The sequence below is a fragment of the Solanum lycopersicum genome, chromosome 4 (assembly GCF_036512215.1).
Source record: "Solanum lycopersicum chromosome 4, SLM_r2.1".
In the NCBI taxonomy this organism is placed as follows: Eukaryota; Viridiplantae; Streptophyta; class Magnoliopsida; order Solanales; family Solanaceae; genus Solanum; species Solanum lycopersicum.
Window position 1 is genome coordinate 27295685 of NC_090803.1, and position 23502 is coordinate 27319186.

The window sequence follows — 23502 nt, forward strand, 5'->3', positions numbered from 1 at the left end:
TCATATAGTTTAAACTCCCTAAGAAACTCATCACCTCCCTATAAACCCCAACATCTTCCCATCTGCGACTCCAAAAGTGCATTTGGCGGGATTTAACTTCAAGTTGTACCGACGCAAACGCTCAAAGAATTTTCTCAGGTGTGTCAAATGATCTGAACTCTCACGGGATTTGAATATGACGACGTCCCCGTACACTTCAATTTCCTTATGAATCATGTCATGCAAGATAGTTGTCATGGCTCTCATGTAAGTGGCACCGGCGTTCTTGAGGCCGAACGGCATCACCCTATAGTGATATACACCCCAAGGTGTAATGAAAGCCATTTTTTCCGCGTCTTCTTCATCCATCAAAATTTTGTGATAACCTGCGTAACAGTCCACAAATGAATTCATCTCATGTTTGGCACAATTGTCAATTAAAATATGGATATTCGGCAACGAAAAATTATCCTTCGGACTAGCCTTGTTGAGATCTCTATAATCAACACAAATCCTTTTTTTCCAATCCTTCTTGGAGACCGGAACAACATTGGCCAACCAGGTTGGATATTGCATTACTTCCACAAGTCGAGATTCTACTTGCTTGGTGATTTCTTCCATGATCTTCAAACTTAGTTCAGGCTTGAATTTCCGAGTCTTTGTTTCACCGGTTCAAACCCTAGATTGATAGGTAGCTTATGAGATACGACATTGGTACTCAAACCCTGCATTTCACCAACTTCCCAAACAAACACATCACTGTATTCGGCAAGCAAATGAACCAGGCTCTCCTTCTTAGTTTCATTCAGGTAGATGCTGATCTTAACTTCTTTGACACATTCCAAATCTCCCAAATTCACCGTTTCTGTCTCCTTTAGATTCGGTTTAAGCTGAGTCTCGAACTGTTGAAATTCTTCTGCAACATAATCTGGTTCCCAACTTTCTTTGTCATAGTCGTCAACCTTGTCATTATTTGTCTCATTTTGTTCATTTAGCTCATGACATGACATGACATTGGCAGGTCTGTAACTTATGTTACAAAAATCATAAACAGACAAAATTAGGAAAGTAAAGTATACAAGCAACTAATTAAACAAAGTTAAAAATAAGGAGGCTTTCATTTAAAACAAAATGCTAACTTTGGTCATGGCACAAGGCCATGTCTCTTCTTAAACATCACAATGAAAATTTAAAATTCGAACAATTAATAAGAATGCCTAAATGGTGGGTCTTGGGCATCTTCCGAACAAACACCAATTTTAGTATGCATAAAATAACTCCTTTCTACTAAAGAGTTCGGGACATCAGGATTGGCATGGAAGTCAAATTCTGCAGCATCTCCCCAGGTTCAGCATCACGAATTCCAGCTGGCTCGACTTCCTCCTCGATTATAGCATTGATCTCCTTGAAAAGGTCACAAATTCCTTCCTCACAGTCTTCAAGCTTAGCATACTCACGGACTGGAAAGGATTGAAACAAATCCGGGATCGGTTTAGCCAACTCTTTATCCTTTGTCTTCTTCATCTTCACATCGTCATCTGTGGGGGTGTACCGCAAACCATATTTTGATCCTTTAGCAAGGAATGGAACAGGTTTGATAATCACTTGGGAATCTCTTCCCAATCCAAAACCGGGTTCGAACCCATTCTGCAGCATTACCGTGGCGATCATTCTGTACACGGCTGACATGAGGGTCGGCGGGGCCAAATCCTTATCGGTGGCATTTACCAACTCCACTGCGTAAAATGTTGAACCTTGCGGCGTCTCGTCAAAGACTGGCACCTCCTATCCTGAATGGCTTCTTTCACCGTGAACAACTAGCTCCTCATTTTTCCATATTAGCTTCATCATTTGATGGTGGGTTGAGGGGACAGCTCCAGCCATGTGAATGAATGGCCTTCCCAAAAGAATGTTATAGCTGTTATCAATATCCAACACTTGGAACTTTACATCGAACTCCGCGAAGCCTACTTGGAGGGTCAGGTTCACCGCCCCTAATATGTCTCTTTGCACACCATCAAACGCTCTTACATTAACCTGGTTTTGCTCCAATTTTCCGAGGTCAAACCTCAGCTGTTTCAATGTGGACAAGGGGCATATGTTCAAACCAGATCCATCGTCTACCAAGACACGATTGATGACCTTTCCGCGGCATATCACGGAGACGTGAAAATATTTGTTATGGGATCTCCCTTCGGCTGGAAATTCATCATCACATAAGCTGATGCAATGTCCCTGAATCACTTGATGAATCATGTCAGCTACGTTATCGTTGCTTGTACCTGAGGGAACGTATGTGTCATCCAGAGCTTTCAACAAAGCCTTTCTGTGGGACCAGGAGCTCATCAGTAGGGCACACATAGAGATCTTACATGGAGTCTTCTCCAAGTGTTTGACAATGGAGTAATCTTTAGGCTGCATTCTCCTCCATAACTCCTCAGCTTCTGCTTCACTTATTGGTCTCTTGGCATGATCTTTCTTTTGTCATTTAAGAGCAAGCTCATCAGAAGTGTAGCATCTTCCAGACCTAGTCATTCATTGGGCCACGACCTTCTCTATGACAAACTTGGGTTTGGCATGAGTTTTTGAGGGCACCAAGGCAACAGCCTTCATAGGTGTCAAAATAACGAACTCTCCTTTTTCCTTGACGCATAAAGAAGAGACAGCCTTTTCCAAGTCTTCCTGCACAACAGGAGTAATCCTCTTTGTTTCACACTCATCTTCGTCAGTTTCTATCATGTTGATGCTTCCTCCCTCATGATTCGGAAACCAATTTGTATTGACGTTCGGCGCCGCGGGCTGGAGGGAGACCACTTTCTGGTCGATTAGATCCTGGATCTTGTGCTTAAGATTTATACAGTCTTCTGTTTCATGTCTAACACTGTTGGAATGATAAGCACATCTCTGCTCCGGTTTGTAGAACTTAAAGTTAACATCCACGAGCTTGGACCCCACAGGGTGGATGTATACGGCCGCAGAAAATCTTTCGAACAGCTTTGTTCGGCTTTCAGCTAGTGCGATAAAGTTTCTCGAAGGCCTCTTCTAAAACTTGGGATGAGAAGGATCATACCTGCTTTGCTGAGGGGGAGGAACCTGTTGATAATTACGAGCATTTGGGCGAGGAGCTTGGGTTCTAGGGTAGGTATTTGTCTGGTAATTTGGCACTGGAGCTTGGTAACTTGGGAAGGGGCTTTGATATGCTTGATCTTGGACTTGATATGTAGGGGAAGGTTCTCGATAGCTTGACTGTACGTTAGCACAGCCGGGAGCGATATTCTGATAAGAGGGTGGAATTTGAAAAGCTTGGGGGTAATTTGGGTAAATGGAGGGAAAATTTTAGAGATTTGGGGGTGGATTTTGATACTATAAAATTTGGGCATCTGGATAAGTGGGGGCAACATTGTAGTCGCCGGAATGATTTGATTGTTGAAGAAATGCTTGGTAAGACTTTGGCTGAGGCTTGGAGCGGTCTAGAGGACGAGATGAGTTTCTGGGGACTTTTTTTCCACCGTATGAAATAGCGGCAACCTCCTCCATGTTCTTCCTCATCATTTCGGAAGGTCCAGGCGATGCGGATACTCGAGCTATCTTCCCCGACTACAGGCCGTCTTCAATAGTCTCACCAACTTTGACTATCTCGGTGAATTTGGCTCCGATTAACAAAATAATTCTGTCATAGTATTTGGGCTCTTTCACCCGCACAAAAACTTCTACAATCTCCTTTTCAGTCATCGGAGGCCTCACCCTTGCTGCCTCTTTTCTCCATCTGTAGGAAAATTCTCGATAGCTTTCCGTAGATATCTGCTTCATTTTCTCTAAGGAGTACCGATCTGGGACTATCTCAACATTATACGCAAATCTATCGATGAAGTCTTTAGCAAGCGCGCTCCAACTGGGCCACTTCCTCGTTTCATGTGACGTAAACCATTCCAAGGCCTCGCCGCACAGACTCTGGCTGAACAACCTCATCAGTAAAGCCTCATCTTTGCCAACTCCCACGAGTAGGTCGCAGTACGCTCTTAAATGCATCATGGGGTTGCCTACCCCTCCGAAGGTATCAAACTTCGGGATTTTTAACCCTTCAGGAAGGTTCAAGTCTGGGTGGATACACAATTCTGCATAGCTCAATCCGGCGACGTCTGGAACGTATTGCAACTCTTTCATTTCCCTTTTAATCTCCTCCTTTATGTCGATCTTTTCTTCTTCCCTTGCCTTCAACTCTATCTCCTACTCCTCGTAGTGATCCAACACGGAATCGTGCACCTCATGCTCGGCTAGAACGGGACCTTGGAATGTGGTTCTTTTTGGGAGGGTTGGAGCTATAGAAGGGCTTGGGACGTTTTGTGCAGTTTGGTAGTTTTGTGGGTAGTTTTGAGGATTGTTTTTTTGGGTTAAGTGGGGATGTGTTGTTTTAGGGTTGAAGGCGGTCGGATTTTGATTTTCATTCTGGGGTGGTGGGGCTGTTTGAGTTTTCTAGGGGGTGTGGTGGCATTTGAGGATAGTTAATTGGAAGCGGTGAGGGTGTTTGATAAGATACGGAAGAATACTGGTGTTTTTTGGCTGTTAAATCTATCCCAGATGGGTTATGCAAGGGTGTTGACGGCTGGTTCTGAGTTGGATCCAAGTTGGACGAGGGAAAGTACATCGAAGGTCTTGCGTCAACAAAATTAGGGCCGAATCTGCGTGGAGGCGTGTCCTACCTTCGCTGCATCGAGACCCTCATATCAGTTATCTACTGCATCAGTCGTGCAATTAGTTCATTTTGTTTTGCCACGGTGGGCTGAGCCACCACAATGTTTGTGAGACTAGCCTCGTCGTTATTGTCTACCATAGTTGTATTCTCTCTGTCTGAGTTTGGTCCGGGGAAGGAATCTGTACGACCTTTCGATCTGGTGAAGTAGGGATGATCTGCCAGCTTTTATCGACACAGATCAGTTAAAGGTACCTTAGAAGCAAAACAATTCAAAGGCAAATTTGTAAGTGCATGTTCGGAGTACAAAATGCATAATATAACACAGAAGTAGATAAACACACAAGTCGCTTTGTTTGAGGACATTTTAACCCACGAAAGAGGATGGAATATATTTCTTAGACAAATAGGAATTTGCTTGTTTGACGCTATCTAAGGGAAGGCTGAATCACGTTGAGCTATGGTCTTCTTGCAGCTGCTTTTCGATGCTCGTAGATCTTATCTTCATATCTTCGCAACACGGAGGAGAATGAAAATTTTTAGCGATAGGGGCCGAGCCAGGAAAGGCTGCCTACGTATCTCACAAGGAGAATTCAGGCCCAAAGTAGTTCGAGTTTAGGATGAAATATTTTCATTCTTTCTTTTATTGTGATTACAAAGGAAATTGAAAGACAACATTGAAATTTCTTGACGACGACAACAACATTTCAGTGATTTCTCCCCCTTATTATTGCGTCACTCAGTTCCTTTCAGAGAATCGGAAATGGAGGCTTGTAGACGATTTCCTCCTCATCGTCCTCCTCATTTAATTCATTGTTGGGGCCACTGTTATCTACTCCCTGGTCACGAGCGAGGTATTTTTTGCCCTTTAAGTTGCTACAGGTCGTGAATTCCTCATCGAGTGACGCACTTTTTGTCGATAGTACGGCAGTCTTAACATTTATTTTTGCCTCTCTCACCTTTCCTCGTGAACCTCCAAATGAAGAATATTCAACCTTTTTCTTAAGCTTTCGGTTTCCATCTCAACCTCTTTCTTTCTTTTTCTTTGCGACGCCAGATATTCATCCAATTTCATGGCTGCAGCTTTGTAGATTGTCGTGGTCATGTCAAGTTTGAGTCCTTCCTCCTTAACCTTTTTAATTTCTCGAGTGACTTATTCGATTTTTCTTCGCAACACCTCTTCATTGAGCTCCGTCCGGACGTTCTTACCTTTGTCCATAGTGGTGGTTCACTTTTCTTGAGACGATAGAGTGGGTATTTAGGATTTGTGGTATGGGAGATGGACTTTTGAGTGACAAACATGAGACTTTGCAATTTGATCGGACATTTGTAATAGTGGCTTCCGTATATTCTTTAGAATTTCTGGCTACGAGTGGGTTTACGATATCCTAAATCATAGCGATATAATCATAAGGATTTAAACACACATATATATCGCGTCCTAATCATGCGTGGGGTCCCTTTTGTGCCAAGGGTAGGCCTAGAGCATTCGAATGATGTACGTGTGAATTAAAACCAAATAAAAAATTCCCCCCAAAATAATATTTAATAATGAATAAAATGTTCGAAAAAATGAAATAGACATAAAGACAGACCCACGCAGGGGCCATTAGAAAGTGCAATAAAATCAGGCCCACACAGAGGCTAAAGTAGTGTAAATACAAGTAAATAAAACCAACCCATGGGTGATGCCCACTATGCTGCTCCGGATGATCATGCTCCACCATCATCTTTCTGAATTTTGTGTTTGTGAAACATATACCTCAGCATCAATAGAAAACCTTCACCTAGACGTCCTTTGTCTTCCAGACTCTTGTATCGCATCCTCTCGATTTTCTGCTGGATCCAGTTGTCAAAATCGTCATACCCCTGCCTCAATCTTTTGACCTCTCGAGTTGCCCCTCAAGAGCGTCGTGATTCTCTATAAACTTAGCATAGACCTCATTGGAATCTTCCTTCATCTCTTGCAGTTCGGCCACTGCTTTGGCCTCTGAGTCCGTCACACTACAAAAGCTACACGGAATTTGAAAGGAGATATTCTGTATGTCTTTCTTCAGCCACTCTTTGTAACCTTCGTCATATCCAACATTGCATCGGTCAAGGACGATAGTGTATTTACCCATGCGCTTGGCAGTTTTCCATTCTCTGAGCATTTCTGAAGCATCATGCACTCTGTCATCTCCAATGTTATACACATTAGCTCCATAGTACGCTTCTCTAGGCACGGTTTGTTTTCTTCCAAATTGTCGCAAGACTCGAAATGGCGAATATCCCGAATACCTGGTAGAGGGAGCACAACACATCTGTGAGTCTCCACGACAACTTCCTTGGATATAAAACGGTCGAGCATCCATTGGAGGTCCTCTTCTCTTAATTCTGAGAAAATTTGGGCCCATCTCCCTCTAGTTCTCCGATTGTTCATATTTGCCCAGAATAGTAAATCGTTTAAGTCCTTGAGAGTGTTCTTGTTGCCGAGGGTGTGTAATTCCCGAGTCACAGCACCCTTCGCCAAATGGCTGAGAATCCACCACTGGAGGAGCATATTTCACCCTTGGAAATATCGGTGTCCTTCTTTGCAGTTACCCAAAGCCCGATATATGTCATATAATATGACTGGAGCTACGGGTAGTATTTTGTTGTTCCTTGATTTTCATATCCTTTGAATAACGTGTGGACGAGCGTTATGACTCTGGTGCTGATGCTCAAACTCAGGTCGTGCGGGAAGACCATTGATTTCAACAATACCACGGCAAACGCTAGGGGACGGACCTCGTTCCACTCCCTCTAGGAAATCTAAAACTCCCAATTGTACGCGGTGTAGAAACTCGTGTGTCCGAATCTAATATAGAGATCTCTAAACATTATGTGGGAATCGTGACACCAATAAGAGAAGTCATTTCTTAGTCCAAACCAATCCGCGATATTCTCTACAGAAGGTTTGTTGGGGATAAAAATATCTTCTTGGTTTTGGGCTCTCCTCTCTATCCCAGTGCCCACGGTGTCTATACAATCCCTTATCTCTTCTAGCGTTAGGGTAATTTCGGCTGTTCCAAAACGAAAGACCATCTTCTGACTTTCCCAATACCCTGTAACCACCTTGATTTGTTCTGGCCAACCATCCATGTTGATCAGCTCGGTTAAGGCACCTACGTACTTGTTAAGTGTTCGCCTATGATCCCCGTCCAGATTGTTGTACCACATCATAAGCTGAGGTGGCGCTGAGACGACCATATCGAACTTAGGGAAGCATCCATATCTGTAAAATAGAAACCCGTTAGATTTTCCCTACCCCCAAGTTGGTTTTCACACATATATTTATTCGAATGTCAAACAATATGATGCGTCGTGAGGTTGAAGACCTTGGACGCGATTTTGGCAATTTTTCTACTAAAATGGACTTAATACGCCTTGGGTATTAAGCCGTCCTACGTTGATGCTTAACTCGGTTTTGGTTTCGCTCTATCTTAGGCTTTCTATAATTGTTTTCAAATTGACGGTTACCCGAGTCAGACAAACGTCGGGGTAGACCTATAAAACAATGCCCGATGACCGCATTACGAATATTTGTTTGATACTCCCAAACGATTTCTTAGGTATATATGAAGAAAGCCGCGGTAAGCCGCGTAACTTCCGTTTCCTAATGCAAACTACTTGCCGTTTGGCAGAATTATGCTATGAAATGCAATATTTCGTAACAAAAGTAACTAACCAATTAAACAGTTAATCGCAAGTAGTCAAATAAAGTTAATCATAGGGTTAGAATCCTCCGTTATCCACAGCGGAGTTGCCATTATGTTTTATCGAAAAATATTTCGAAAAGAGTTTGTTTTATTTTAAAGATATTTTCGACATTTTGGGAGTGGCCACTTAATTTTTAAGGAAAACTAAGAAAACTTGTTTTCAAACAACTTAAACAGGAAAATCGTTTTGAAAACATTTTAAGGATTCGGGACTCTTATTAGCGTTTTAGGAAGGTGTTGAAAGCACCTAAGACGTTCGCTTAATACGGTTTTCTAGCAATTAACAACTTCACTATGTTTTTTTTAAAAAAAATTGTGAATCTCAAGTTGAACTTAAAGTTTATATCAAAACAAACTTACGAAGTTGAAACATTTGTTGTTTTAAGAATTAATTTTAGTTTAAAGGTTTGATAAAATAGAGAGGCATTTCGATGGGGTTTGGAGTTTTTTTTTCTAACCCTAACTAACAACATTTAAACAAAAACAAAAACGAGTAATAAAGAGAGAGAGAGAGAGAGAGAGAGATTTTTTGGGTCCAAATTCGGGTTCTGTTCGCCTTGACAGAAAATTAGACCCACCTGCTTTTGGGTTTTTTAAACCCAATTTAACCTGTCCTAATCTAAATATACAAAGTAAAATACCAAAAATAAAACAACGAGGGCTTGTGCCCATTACAAATAAAAATACAAGAATAAAATAAAGAAAAGTCTTCTAATCAGCCTTCTTAAAATTTCTTCAATCTCCCTGAAATTGGGATCCATGCTTTTGCCTTGACTCGGTATAGGAATTGAGCCTTTACGGCTCCTCCGAATGCATGGATGAAAGAGGGGTCCCAAATGGACTCGAAAGTAAATGCACACATGCGACAAAATAACAGTAAATTAGCATAATAGTTACAAGATAAATGATTTAATTATCGAGGACTACCTAAGAAAATCAAATTAGACCGTAGCATATAACTCTAAAATCAACCGAACCAAAAAAATGACAAGGTTCATAAGCTAAGTGTGACCTTTAAAATTAATATCTATTATGTCACCTATATACTATACCTCTTGAAATGCATGTTCACTGAATGTCAAACAAACTTCAAAATATACAAAAGGGACACGCTTCACATTCATCAAACAGACAGCCTCACGCTAAAATAAAAAACCAATCACTTTAACAAATGAAGAAAATAATGATGCCATTATCCGAAGAATATACAAGAGATCATGTGTTTTCAAGCTCTCAATAAACATATCTTTCCCATACTTAATAGACTCTGAAATTTTAAACCCTTTCAGGCAACTACCAACATCAAGCTTTCAAATGAACATATGAAAAGGTCTTTGAAACTAAATAAAAAATACAAATACAAAAAGACAGCCTATAGTTCACAAGAAGTAAGAAAGGAGCAGGTGAAACTACATACTATATTTTACTAAAAATAAAATTTAAATAAGAGAAAGGTAGCATAGAATAGGACAGCCCTATATTCAACCCTCATTTCAATAAACGATGGTTTTCGAAACTAAGGAATATTGATCCCCTTGACTTTTACAAATGGATAACATACACTACAATCAACTTTCAACACAACCTCTCAAGGAAAGTAAATAAATACCATCCAACAGGCAGTATGAGAGACCCAATTTGGATTTACATGTTCAAACAAAACAACAACAATCAAAGTAAAACCACCGCATACAACAACTCCAAACGAAACTTAACGAAGCTGAAGCAATACAGGAAAAAAAGAAAAGAATTCACATGAAATTTCATACTCGCTAAAGAAATGGAACGACACACTCCCAAACCAGCCCCCTCAAATGCCTAAACACGGCGCACACGAGGTAAAATAGGCATCTAAACCCAAACTTGAGTACAAAGAGATGACAACAATCATGCTGGAATTTTGGCGAACCTTAAAACATCGCTATGGCTAACCCATGACAGCAATTAAGAACGCCTGCTTCACGTCAAAACAACACTGAACCAACACCGATAACCCATAAAATGAACGATTCAATCGACGAATATTATATCTCATCTAATAATGAAACAAGACGCGACTTAACAGATAACAACTAAATAAACTTGACTAGAGGGGAAACGAAGGGACAGCAGTTGACAAACAGCAACACCTACAACGATGTAAACTATAAACTTGAGAAGACGCTAGTCACATCAAGGAATCATCGCATCAAAAACCACATAGACGAGGAATGTTTGGGAAGGATAAACAGTACCTGTTCCTGGCGGCGAACTGGAGATGCGGTGAGCACGAAGACGAAACTATCACGACCTCCAAAACCACCCCTCTGCTTCGAATGTTTGAAGTAGAATGTCGCACCAACACTTGACGAAATGGTTTCCTCTTGTCGGAATCTTTCTAAGAACCTCTTTGCTAATCCTTTTGTGAATAGAAAATCCTATTAGAAGGGGATGAGTATGAATTTTTTCTAGGACTGGTTCCTTATTCTCAGACGAAATTTCGATTATCTTTGTATTTATTTTTTCCACAATGGGATTTCAGCCAAAAAAACAACCCCTGTCTCGAAGGCGAAAGGGGGATTTTATAGAAGATTTTAGGGTTCCGATTTTTTGGAGGTGGGTCAAACGATTCTCGGCCAATTTCCATCTTTCTTAGCCAAATCCTTATCAAAAACTGAAGGAATATCCCATTTTCATGCCGAATTCCCAACGAATGGGAGGTGAGGTGGAGGGACGAGATAAAATTGTAGTACTGGCGAGCTTCGTTGCGCGAATCTGTGCTGCAAGGACAAAACGTGTCTGGCAAAGCAGAAATATAGCCTGCACTGCTACGAAGCATACTGGAGAGAGAGAGAGAAATGACGCGATTGAATCGTGTAGGGTTCGCGCGAGGGAGGGAGTTTGGGAGAGAGGGACGCGTGAAGGAGATGAGGGAGAGAGCGTGGGGGAGACGCGGGTTTCAAGAGAATATTGTCGCATCTAGGGGGGGTTTCTGCTTCTCCTAGGTTTGTTGTTTCTTCTGGGTTTTTGTTTTTTTTTGGGGGGGGGGGGGAGGAGTCGCGTCTGGGAAGGAAGAAGGAGGGGGAGATCGGGTCAAAAGGGAAAGGGGTCGGGTCAGGTTATTGGATTTGGGTTGGGTATTTAATGTGTTGGGCCGAATTTAGGAAAGGAAGTGGGATGGGTATTTAAATGTGTTGGGATTAATTTGGGCAACGGGGAATGTTGGGATTAATTTGGGCTGGAAATTAAATAGGGGAATGGGAGAGGAGGAAAAAGAAGTTGGCTGGGATGTTAATTAAATGGAATGGGCCGCTGTAATTTGGAATGAAAGATTGAGGGTTTGGGCCTGGGTGACAAAATAAAAAGAAAATTGGGAATGGGTTTGAATGGAAGGAAATAAAATGGGTTTGGGGGCTGGATTTAATTGTTTAAATGGGTTTTTTAGGAGAAAATGAGTTAAATTTAATAAATATCCAATTTATTAAAAATAGTAAAATTTGGCTAAATCTTAAATAACAAATTTGTATTAATTAATTGAGGAGCTTCTTTATTTAGCAATATAATTACTTAAATTGTAAAATATTTGTTTAAAATATAATCCTATTAGTTTAATAGAATGCTTACCAAACTTAACAATACTTTTTAAATGATTTTTTGAATAATCATAACATATACTAATTATGTACATAATTATGTTAAGTATATATTATCTAAGAACTAATACAAAAGTATCCGAAGTAACATAAAGTACATGCATTATATTTTCCTAAAATTTATAAAAAAAATAATTAATTTAAATTGTTTGGAAAATTTAGGAAGCTCGACAATTAATTTATACCAAAATGGTTCAAAATTGAATGTAAACTATCATTTTCCGACACCTAAAACATTGTCAAATGGGATAAGGCACAGTAGCACCTCATAGAACTAGTTCCAGGACGTCATGGACGTTCCTTGACATTTCGATTCTTAAACATCCTAAATGAATTATAATAATTATTTTTGACCTTAAAACAATGTCTAAACCTTTTGAAACCTATGATATGCTCTAGAATACGTCTTAGACTTTCGCAGTATTACACCTTCCTTGAGTCCAAACTTCTGCTTGGTTTTGAGAGAGGGTTTTGGGTTTTAGAAACTGAAGTCTAAAATTAGGTCTATGTGTTTGAAACCCCTTAATGTAACTAAAATACCCTAAAATATTAATCCATGGTGCATAAAAAACATTGGGTAAATTTAACAAACACCCCAAGCCTTAGCAGAAAAATTGTAGCTTTTGGCAGCACATTACGCCCACCCAACAAACGGATGGTCTCCTAATCAACGCCCTTTAGATGGGGTCCATCAATAGGGGCTGAGTCTATACCTTGTTCATGATTTTCTATCCTTTCATAGACAGTGGATGCCCAAGGTTAACGGGTCATTGGTTGAACAACGGTCCGTCCGTTGTGGCCGTCGATGGTCACTAGTTGACAGCATCTTGCCAATAGGATAGCATCCCCTTCTAGGGCCCCTCATGGGTCCTAGGTGGGGTCGTACCGATACTTTAAGTATTTATACATAGTTGTCTAGGTATGAGGAACGTTCCACATCAATTTCGATTAAAACGAACATGTAAAACTCATTAAACCACATGAAGACACACAAGCACCTACGTTAGGGGCGTTCTTGGACATTTGACCTCCAAATGTCACCAAACTTCACAAACTTCCTAATATCCTTATTTTAAACCATTTTAATGAAAAATTAACTCATGAAGTATTTAAGAAGCTCTAGTTCACCTTAGTTAATTTTAAGGTATTACTGGAATTGTGGGCATGAACTACTACCCTCAAGAACATCATGGGTAACATGTAATAGTCCCATGATTAGGAATATAATATCAAAAAGAATAAGGAACTCAATAATAAGGACATAGAACTTGGAGATACTAATACTCTCAATGATACGCAATTTATATTCATGAGGAGGTTATGGGCATGAATAACTCAACCCAAGCATAAAAATTTCAATAGGAAAACTTAATAAAATATTTGTTCAAATAGATAGTTTACCTCAATTGATTAAAAATCGAACTCAAAAGATTTTTTGGAACTATATTCTTTAGTCTCTATTGAATATGAATGATGAACTCAAGAGTTTTGGTTCATAATATGAAAGATGTATTTGACATTGTATAACAATTAATACATTATCCTCACTCTCATGCTCACTTTCTAGAGTCTTGAAACAAATTGATAAAAGTTGTAGAAGACTCTACAAAGGGATCCAAAGGAACTTTCTTAAAATTTTGGAAAGAATTAGCAACACTTAACTCTTAACTCTAAGTTGAATTTTATTTATTAATTAAAGGTTATAATCTTGTTAGGAATGATTTTAGGTTTTTAGAAGTAGCTTAGATTAGTAAGAAAGGAAAAGGAGTGAAGGTGCACATTAAACGAACTCAAACGGAGAAACCAGACGAGAATTGGATGGGGAAGGAGACCGTGGGGCTATGGGTAGCCAGACCTAAAGTGCAGAGGGGTTTGAGGCGCTCTGGAAGGCACATCGCCCCAGACCCAACCCAGAAAATTTGCCGAACTTCCTTGATCATTTTCTCATGCTAACATGCGTAAAATCAAACTGTTTATTCCCCAATAAATTGAATTCGGTTACTTAACTTAGTTACAACATGATATACTGAAAAAATAACTCAATTAGATCTCACGAAATGATCAACACCCTAGCACAACAAGATTTAGAATGAACTTGAATAACACCTGTCGAGACCTGGTCAAGACCTCTCATCTTTAAATTTCGAGAATGAAGTTTCACTGAAATTAAGATGATTGTCATGTGTATGAACGAAAAAAACACTTTGGAAGCTTACATATATCATAGGGATCAAACCAATGGTGTATATTAAATGACATCACACAAGAAACTCGACGAACGCTTGATTCTCCCCTCTTTTCTCCTGTTTTCTCTTCTTTTATTTTCTTGAACTCTCAACGAAAAACCTAGGCATATATTATGATTATAAAACTTAACCTAATAGATTTACGCCTCTACAATATTATGAAAAACAAATTAAATCTTGATGGGTAAGGAAAACCAAAATAGCCCTCACTATTTTCAGCTAACTTACTGAACATGACAATCTAACATCAAAAGGACATATCTCACTAATCTCAACTTGAAAATAAGCAAAATCGGTGAAGTTGGAAAGGTAATTCAATATCTTTCCCAAGGTATCATGTATAACACATAAATAATCATGTGGTAGGAGTAATGGTTGTTTGATGTTGACCCAAAGCTCATTCATAACTTAACTCTCCAAATTTTAGTTTTTTTTTTCAATTTAGTTATTTTAGAACTTAAGGTGCTAATCTAATCACGTGACCTTAATAATTAAGAAATTTCTAATTTCTAGGAAAAATATCACTAAGTACAGTCTTAGCAAAAAATTTGTTAAGGTTGTTACATTATCTTCCCCTTGGGATAATTCATCCTCGAATGACGGCTAGACTTTGTATGGAGTTGGTTACTCTTACTATGGTCTCCATCTAATAGTGTAATTTTACTATATTAAACCTTAACATAAATCCTTAGGTTCGGATTTTATACTTCTTTTTAGGGAATCTCATCTAAAACTATTAGACTTTACCACCACACTCAAGCTTAGTACTGTAACAACTCCATGAGCTCCTACTAACCCTCCTTACGAACAAACTAAGGGATCTTATTTAAGTATTTCTTATATTAAAATTTTATCCTCTTAATCACTGTGGAACTCATTATTATATTATTGTCACCACTTGCCTTACTTTCTTATCTTTTCATCTCATCCTTAGGTCTAAACCTAGCACATAAAAGTTATGGACATATTCCATATTAACAGATCAATTATGATACCTAGGCATACATGAAAAATCAAAATTCCATGGAAACCTCAACTGGTTACATACCATCTCGATAATCCTCTTAATGCTTTTGTTACTTTCATGACTAAGACATTTCGTTACTCTTATCTAAAGGTTAGGGTCTATCACTTATAAGACTGATACTCATTGCACCTAAAATCTAAATTTGTTCAAATCATCTATATCAAATCTTAAGTCGAACATCATCACTCATATTGATATACCTTATTACTTGTACTTAACTCTTTACTCAACCTGAACTTTAAGTCTTAAAACAAAGTTAAAACGTTTGTAAAAGACATTTGAGAAATTTATAAGCTTTACTTTGACTTTATCCTTAGCTTCTAGGAAGAACTATTATCTTTCCTTGAATTGAAGTATGAGTTCAAGGTTCATGACCTCATGTTTATGGTTGATTTCATGATGTTGAACTTGGAGGGTTCATGCGGAATTATGAGCATGAACTACTCAACTCAAGAACTCAAATACGCTTCTTATCTTAAGATTGTTCAACTTACAGGGTTCATGCTAAATTATATGCATGAACTAGTTGAATCAAAGACTTAATGGGTATTATGTAATAGTCCCATGATTACGAATATAATATCAAAAGGAATAAGGAACTCAATACTCAAGACATAGAACTTGGAGATACAACTCCGCTCAATGATACTCAATTTATGAATATCATGTGGAAGTTATGGGCATGAACAACTCGAATCAATGGTAAAAGTATCAATAAGGAACTCAAGTATAGGACCCTTCTAATTCTCATACTTGCTTAAATTTTAGTCCAAATCGGTAGTTTACCTTAAAGGATTCACTATTGAACTTACAAGATTTTTCGAACTTTACTCTTAACTCTCTCTTGAATGTGAATAATGAATTTAATATTTATAGTTCATGATATGAAATATGTATTTAATAGTGTAGAATCATGAATACATTCTCCTCACTCTCATGCTCACTTTCTCAAGTCTTGTAAAAAGTTAGTAAAAGTTTTAAAGGACTCCACAAAATAATCGAAAGGGACTTTCATTGAATGTTTGAATGAATTATCAAAACATAAATCTTAATCATACCATGAATTTGATTTATAAATTCAAGTTTATGATAATTTTAGGAATGATTTTAGGTGTTTAGAAATAGCTTAGGTTGGTTAGAACTGAAAAGGAGTGACTGTGCACTTTAAAATAACTCAATGGGAAAAACCAGAGGCAAACTGGATGGGGCAGGCGAACCTGGGGATATGTGTGGCATGGGAAGGCAGCGCTAAATTATAGAGGGTGGGGGCGCTCTGCAAGGCGCATAAATCTAGGTCCCAAACCAAAAAATTTGTCTAACATCCTTGCTCCTTTTCTCGCCCTAACTCGCCTAGAATCGAACAGTTTGTTGCCCAATTACATAGATTCAACTACCTAAGTTAATTAAAATCTAATATACTTAAAACAAAACTCAAATGACTCAACTTCATCTCAAGATATTATCAAAAACCCAACACAACAAGATTTCGAATGAACTTCAAGAAAACCTATAAAAAACTCATTAAGAACTTGAATATTTCGAATTAAAGAATAAAATTTCGCTGAAAATGACATTATTGATGTGTGGGTTAACCAACCCAACAGTATCAAAGCTTACATACCTCTTAGGTATCAAACCCGTCTTAAAAATTCCACGACATCATGCAAGAATCTCGACGAATGCTTGATCCTTCCCTCTTTTCTCTTCTCTTCTCTTCTTTCCTTTTCTTAAACTCTCAATTAAAACCCTAGGTGTATATTAGTATTATAAACATATAACTAATAGGATTATACCCCTTAAATATTACTAAAAACGAATTATATCTTGTTAGGTAAGGAAAAGACCAAAATACCCATTACTATTTTTGGATAACTTTCCTTAGCTGGACCGCCAAACTTCAAAAGTCCATATCTCACTTATTCAAACTAAAAACATAGGAAATTAAGTGACATTGGAAAGATAATTCCAAGATCTTCCCTATGGTATCGTGTATCAAACCTAAGTCATCATGTACTGGGAGTATGTTCGTTTGAGGTTGACCCAAAATTCATACCTATCTTAACTATCCAAATTTCAAAAAAAAAAATTATTTCCCATTTAGTTATTTTAGAACTCTAGGTGCTACATCTAGTCACTTGACCTTAATTTTATGAGATTTGTAATTCCTTGGTAAAATCTCACTCACTACGAAGAACTCTTCATATCTTGGATCAAATGGTTTTTAGGGGTGTTACAATTTTCCTGTCACAGTGTCTCAAAAAGTCACCTCAGCAAATTTTTTAGAGTTACAAATGGTAGACTGTGATTTCATTCTAGGCATGGATTGGTTACATTCCTGTTATGTCTCAGTTGATTGTAGAACTAGGATTGTTTGTCTTAAGTTTCCAAATGAACTAATCTTAGATTGGAAAGGTAGTATCTTAATACCTATGGGACAATTCATTTCTTACCATAAGACTAGAAAGATGATATCTAAGGGTTATCTCTATCATGTAGTTAAAAGTTATGGATTGTAGCGCTGAATCCCCAACTCTTATGTCAATTCTAGTAGTCAATGAGTTTCCAGAAGTATTTCCAAAAGATCTTGTTGAGTTCCTATCAAAAGGAAATTTGACTTTAAAATAGATATCATTCCAGACCCGGCCTATTTATATTTCTCCTTAGAGAATGCCTTCGACAGATCTTAAAGAACTTAAAGACCTTCTAGAATAGGCTCCATCATACCTAGTATTTTTCATGGGGCACACCAATATTGTTCGTGAAGAAGAAAGATGGTTCTCTCAGAATAAGCATTGACTATAGGAAGTTGAAAAAGATCACAATCAAGAATAAGTATCCCATCCCAAGGATTGATGACTTATTTTACGAATTTCAGGGTGCTAGCCATTTTTCAAAGATAGACCCAGATCCGGTTATCTTTAACTCAAAGTCACGGATAGTGACATTCCAAAGCCAGCCTTTAGCACTCTGTGTGATCACTATGAATTTGTAGTTATCTTATTTGGACTAACCAATGCTACTACAACATTCAAGTATTTGATGAACAGGGTTGTCAAGACGTACTTGGACTTGTTTGTTATTTTTTTGATTGATGTTATCTTTATCTTTTCTACAAATGAGGAAGAACATGTGAGTCATTTGAGAGTTGTTTTGTAGACTCTCAAAGATCTCCAGTTATTCGCTATGTTTAGGAATTGCGAGTTCTTGTTGAAATCTGTTGCTTTCCTTTGTCACATTATATCTACCAAGGGGATCATATCGATTTATCGAAGATAAAATTAATGAAACAATGAATAAGGCCTATCTTTTCTATGGATATCTGATGTTTCTTGGGGTTAGCGGTTTACTACAGAAGGTTCGTGGAAGAATTTTCATCCATATCCTCATCATTGACTAAATTGATTCAGAGGATGGTTAAGTTTCAATGGTGAGATGATTTTGAGAAATGTTTCGCAGAACTGAAAACTATGTTGACTACAACTCATATCTTGACTTTAGCAAAGGGTTCATATGATTATGTGATCTTTTGCGATAAATCTAGAGTTTAAATAGGTTATGTGTTGATGCAGTGAGACAAGGTTATAAATTTTGCTTCTAGACAACTTAAGGTTCATGAAAAGAATTATCCAAGTCATGACCTCAAGCTTGTAATAGTGGTGTCTGCACTCAAGATATGGAGACACTACTTGTATGCTGTTCACAAGGATGTGCTCACTGACCATATTAACCTTCAATGTGTGTTTACTCAGAATGATTTGAATCTTCGCTAGAAGAGATGTCTTGAGTTTCTTAAGGATTATGATATGGGTGTGCATTACGATCTCGATAATATGAATTCCATAGAAAATACTCTTAGCATATTATCTATGGGTAGTGTAGCCCATGCTGAGGGAGAAATGAATAAAATGGTGAAAGATGTCCACAGGCTTGCCCGCTTGAGTGTATCTTACAATGGTGTAAAAGTTTTGAATGGGGCAAAATCTTCATTGGTAGTAGATGTTATGGAAAAGCAAGATAAAGATCAAATATTGTTTTAACTTAAAGGACTAATCCACAATCAGAGAATGGAGGTTTTCTCCTAAGGAGGAGATAGTCTATTTCACTACCAGGGTAGATTGTGAGTTTCTGATGTGGGTAAGTTAAGACAATAGATTCTTGTAAAAGCCCACAACTGTAGATGTTCAATTTATACAGGCGCCACAAAGATGTATTGCAATCTGCGGGAAGTTTTTTATTGCAATTACATGAAGAGTATTAATAGATTATGTGAGTAAGTTCCCCAATTTCCAGCAAGTGATGATAGAACATATAAAACCAGGGGGTATGACCAAAGAAATTGACATTCCTACTTGTAAGTGAAAAGTGATAAATATGTATTTCATTATGGGGTTACCTCGTACTCGCATACAACATCACTCCATTTTTTTGATAGATGATAGGATGACTAAGTCTTCTATGATTTTGGAGGTTAAGACTACAGATTCGGCTGAGGACCGTGCCAAGCTTTACATTAATGAGATTGTGAGGTTGCATGGGGTTCTTTTGTCTATCTAATCTGATAGAGGTCCTCAGTTTACCTATCATTTCTTGAAGTCATTTTAGAAGGGTCTTGGCACTTAGGTTAACCTTGTTACAACATTTCATCAACTAAAAGATGGACAAGCTGAGCGTCTATTCAGACCCTAGAGGATATGTTTAGATTTGTCTGATGGATTTCAAGGGTAGTTGGGATGATCACTTCGCTCTTATTTATTGACAGACACTGCTATTGTTCCAACGTTCAGATGGTCCCCTGATGCGGCACTGTATGGGCGTAGATGTAGATCTCTTATTGGTTGGTTTGAAGTAGGTGAAACAACCTTGATAGGACCAGATTAAGTCCATTATGCTATGGATAAAGTGTTTTGTCACATTCGGGTTTACCCCCTAAAGGTAACCGGCGTCGTCGTCCTTTTTAAGGACTAAGACTAGCCTTTTAGTTTCATGTCATTACATTCTTAGGTTAAAATGTAGAAAATTTAAACCTTTTCATTACATCTACTTGGAGGTTTAGATAGACCTCAACATAAACATAATATGTTGTCGTATCGAATATATATAGACCCTTTGTATAAGAAGATTACATAGCATTCTAATTTTATTGCAGATACATATATATAAGATAGAAAGATAGTCTCAAAAATTGTCTCATCTCATACCATCTAAGGATTGTCATAATATAGGCATAGCCCAATATCAAATGTAAAGAAGCCATATATAGTCTTAAACAGGTCATGCAATATGAAAGTGGAATGAAACTTAAAAGATTCTTAAACTCATAACAAAGAAACTTTTTAGGCAAGATATTGGCATTTCCCTCATAAATTGGGGATCAATCTACTTGGATGATAGTGAATATGCAAGCCTTCTTTAAGTTGTCCCGAATGAACCTTCAACAACCGGAACCAAAAATGTTTTGGAATGAAAATGGCGTTAGTACTCCACATTTACTAAGTATGAGACCATATGAAGACAAAATATCAAAATTTGCTAAAAAGGGACATTTTGTCAAAACATTTCATCTTTACCCTTTTAAAAGACTAATTCAAATTCAAGCAAGTCATATAAAAAAATCGAAGATGCTTTCTAACTCAAAACACGTAATATGCATTCCAACATACTTGAAATAATGATGTACTACAACCATATCATAAAGACATAAACTCACAAGAATGAATAAGAGTTAACCTTATCATAATAAGCAAGATAACTACTCATGAATCTTTATCAAATCGACAAGTGCAAAAACCAAGCAAAGCTCCATAACCTTGCTCAACAAAGTAGAGTTAATAAGAAAACATAACCAATTTCAAACTTTAACAATATAATTCAACTACATATATCAAGAAAATAATCATTATCATACATAGTCATTTACATTGTAGCATCAAGGTATTATCATCTTGTACATCGTTATCGTATGCATACATAATATCAACTTCCTAAAGCTACCATCAAGGTCAACTAGTGAAAGACATAGTTAGAGTCCCATACCCCTACCTAGACTAAGTTAAACCTCTCAAGTTACCTTAGTTAGTTTAAATTTCATTACTTCATTTTAACTTTTGGAACGCTTGCCTAAACCGACATAGAACACATGAGATAACTGTGGAACATCGTGTTGTAAAACCTTACACAATGGAAGGTGGTCTACCCGCCAAAGTAGAACTAAACATAAATGTAGTTTTCTAGGTGGACCCATTAGCTAGTCTTCCTATGGGGGCAACATTGTTCAAGAACTAAGAGATAGTATATTCCCTCTTTATACCACTTGGTAGTTGGGGCCTCCTTCGATGGGAATCCATTGGATGAGTACTCCTCTTTGGGGAGTCAACATCTCATATTAAAATATAGGGCTAATCTTCCTCTTTGGGAAGTCATCACCTCCCATTGTCAAGTGCACTATGTGCTAAGATAAGTGTCTTTATTGAAATGTCTTTAAGACATTAATTAACAGTCATAACTTAGTTTTGTTCATAGGGTCTACCTCTTGTATAATCTTCAACATCAATAGCTCAAATAGAATTACATGAGTATAGTCCTTTCATCACAATTCATATACGTGAGATTAACACAAATAGCATTTAATAGCATATCAAGGAACATAGATATTTATGACCATCCTTATATCACATAGACCTTAATCAACCTCACAACATATTCAAGATATTTCAATTTAACATCATAACACCCTATCATCCTAATTTAGGGCACACTCCAATATAACATCATGACTTAACCATAATTAATCACAATTGGAAGTAAAGATAGAGATTCTAAGACTTACCAAGTCTTCATCATAGTTCATCATCAAGGTCTTACCATCAACCCATAACTCAACCCAATCAGGGGAGTAACATTATCACCATAATGATAACCAATAAGATAACTAGGCTAAATTCATGTCTATAACACTATTCAACACTAGATCATAGCTAAGACAAGATACATAGGCCAATTTCAGAATATACTTCATAACCTAGATCACATTTCAAGAACTAGAATGATAGGACTATAATTATCTTAATTTATTAATCGTAACACCATAGTATACTAATCTAATTAACAACCAAATCAATTGAATGATTACAATACAATATAGGTCATGATAACAACCTAGGATTAGGGGTTGAGGATCATGTTCTTCAATATAGACCAAACCATCAACAATTACACTAATAAAGTTAAAATAATTGTTAATCTATTCAATATAACCTAAAGAAGTCATTAAAACTCAATCCATAACTTAAATTTCGTAATTGGATGAAACCTATATGAAAACTCAACTTTTGAAATCCATTTTGAAGGAACCCTTTGAGGAAAGAGTACCAAGGGTTAATTAGATAGCATACATTAAAGTTTAATGAAGAATATATGGTGAATTCATCCCTTTCCAGCCTTGAACCCCCTTTCTTTGCTAGTCTTCAATGGTGAGTTCAAGTAGAGAGAGAAAGAAGAGAGAAGAAAGAGAGTGTATTTTGTGAGTTGTACTTAGATTAATGAGGGTTAGGGGTTTTTATATTTGGAGTTAAATTATTTAATGTCTCCACTTAACCCTAACTAACCACTACACCACCTAATTAATTAAATAAAATTTATTAAAGTCGTGCAGCAACTCAAGACCCTCACATATGGAACCCCGCCTACGGGCTGTCTGTGAGTCGACGGACATCCCACCCTCCATCCTGCACTCCGTCGTCTTTGTCAGAGAATGTGCAAGAGAGAGGCTTCCTCCAGTTGTCAATGTGTCGGATGACGGTGGCATTGATGACCCATCAGTTCACATACGGTCCGTCTGTTGTCTCGTCGATGCACACTGCATAGGCAGTGTTGCCTCAACCTACATGGTCCTTATCAAGGGCCCTTATTTGATCCTAGGGATGTTGTACCCAGATGTTTCAATCATGAAAAAACTTAAACACCTACTATATACACATTTACCACTTTTCATGAATTTCTGACTCCTAAAAGCTAGTAAAATAGGCTAAAGCACACTGGTTCCTCTTTGAACCAACTTCCGAATGTCATGGACGTTCTTAGACTTTTTAGTTCTTAAACTTCCTATATGACCTATAATCATTAAAATTTACATTAAATAATTATTTAGAACTCATGAAACCTATGTTAGGATTTACGAAAAGTCTTGGAT

The 23502-nt window shown here is 37.7% G+C and overlaps 1 protein-coding gene across 1 annotated transcript; it reads right to left on the minus strand.

Annotated features, from left to right (window-relative positions):
* Positions 1 to 1764: 1764 nt before the first annotated feature.
* LOC138348043 (uncharacterized) lies at positions 1765 to 3528 on the minus strand. The gene is made up of 4 exons (XM_069296650.1): positions 3379 to 3528; positions 3050 to 3225; positions 2575 to 2962; positions 1765 to 2457 (listed from the first exon to the last, which is right to left on the minus strand). The coding sequence occupies exons 1-4, from the start codon at positions 3526 to 3528 to the stop codon at positions 1765 to 1767; spliced, it is 1407 nt and encodes a 468-aa protein (XP_069152751.1).
* Positions 3529 to 23502: the final 19974 nt, after the last annotated feature.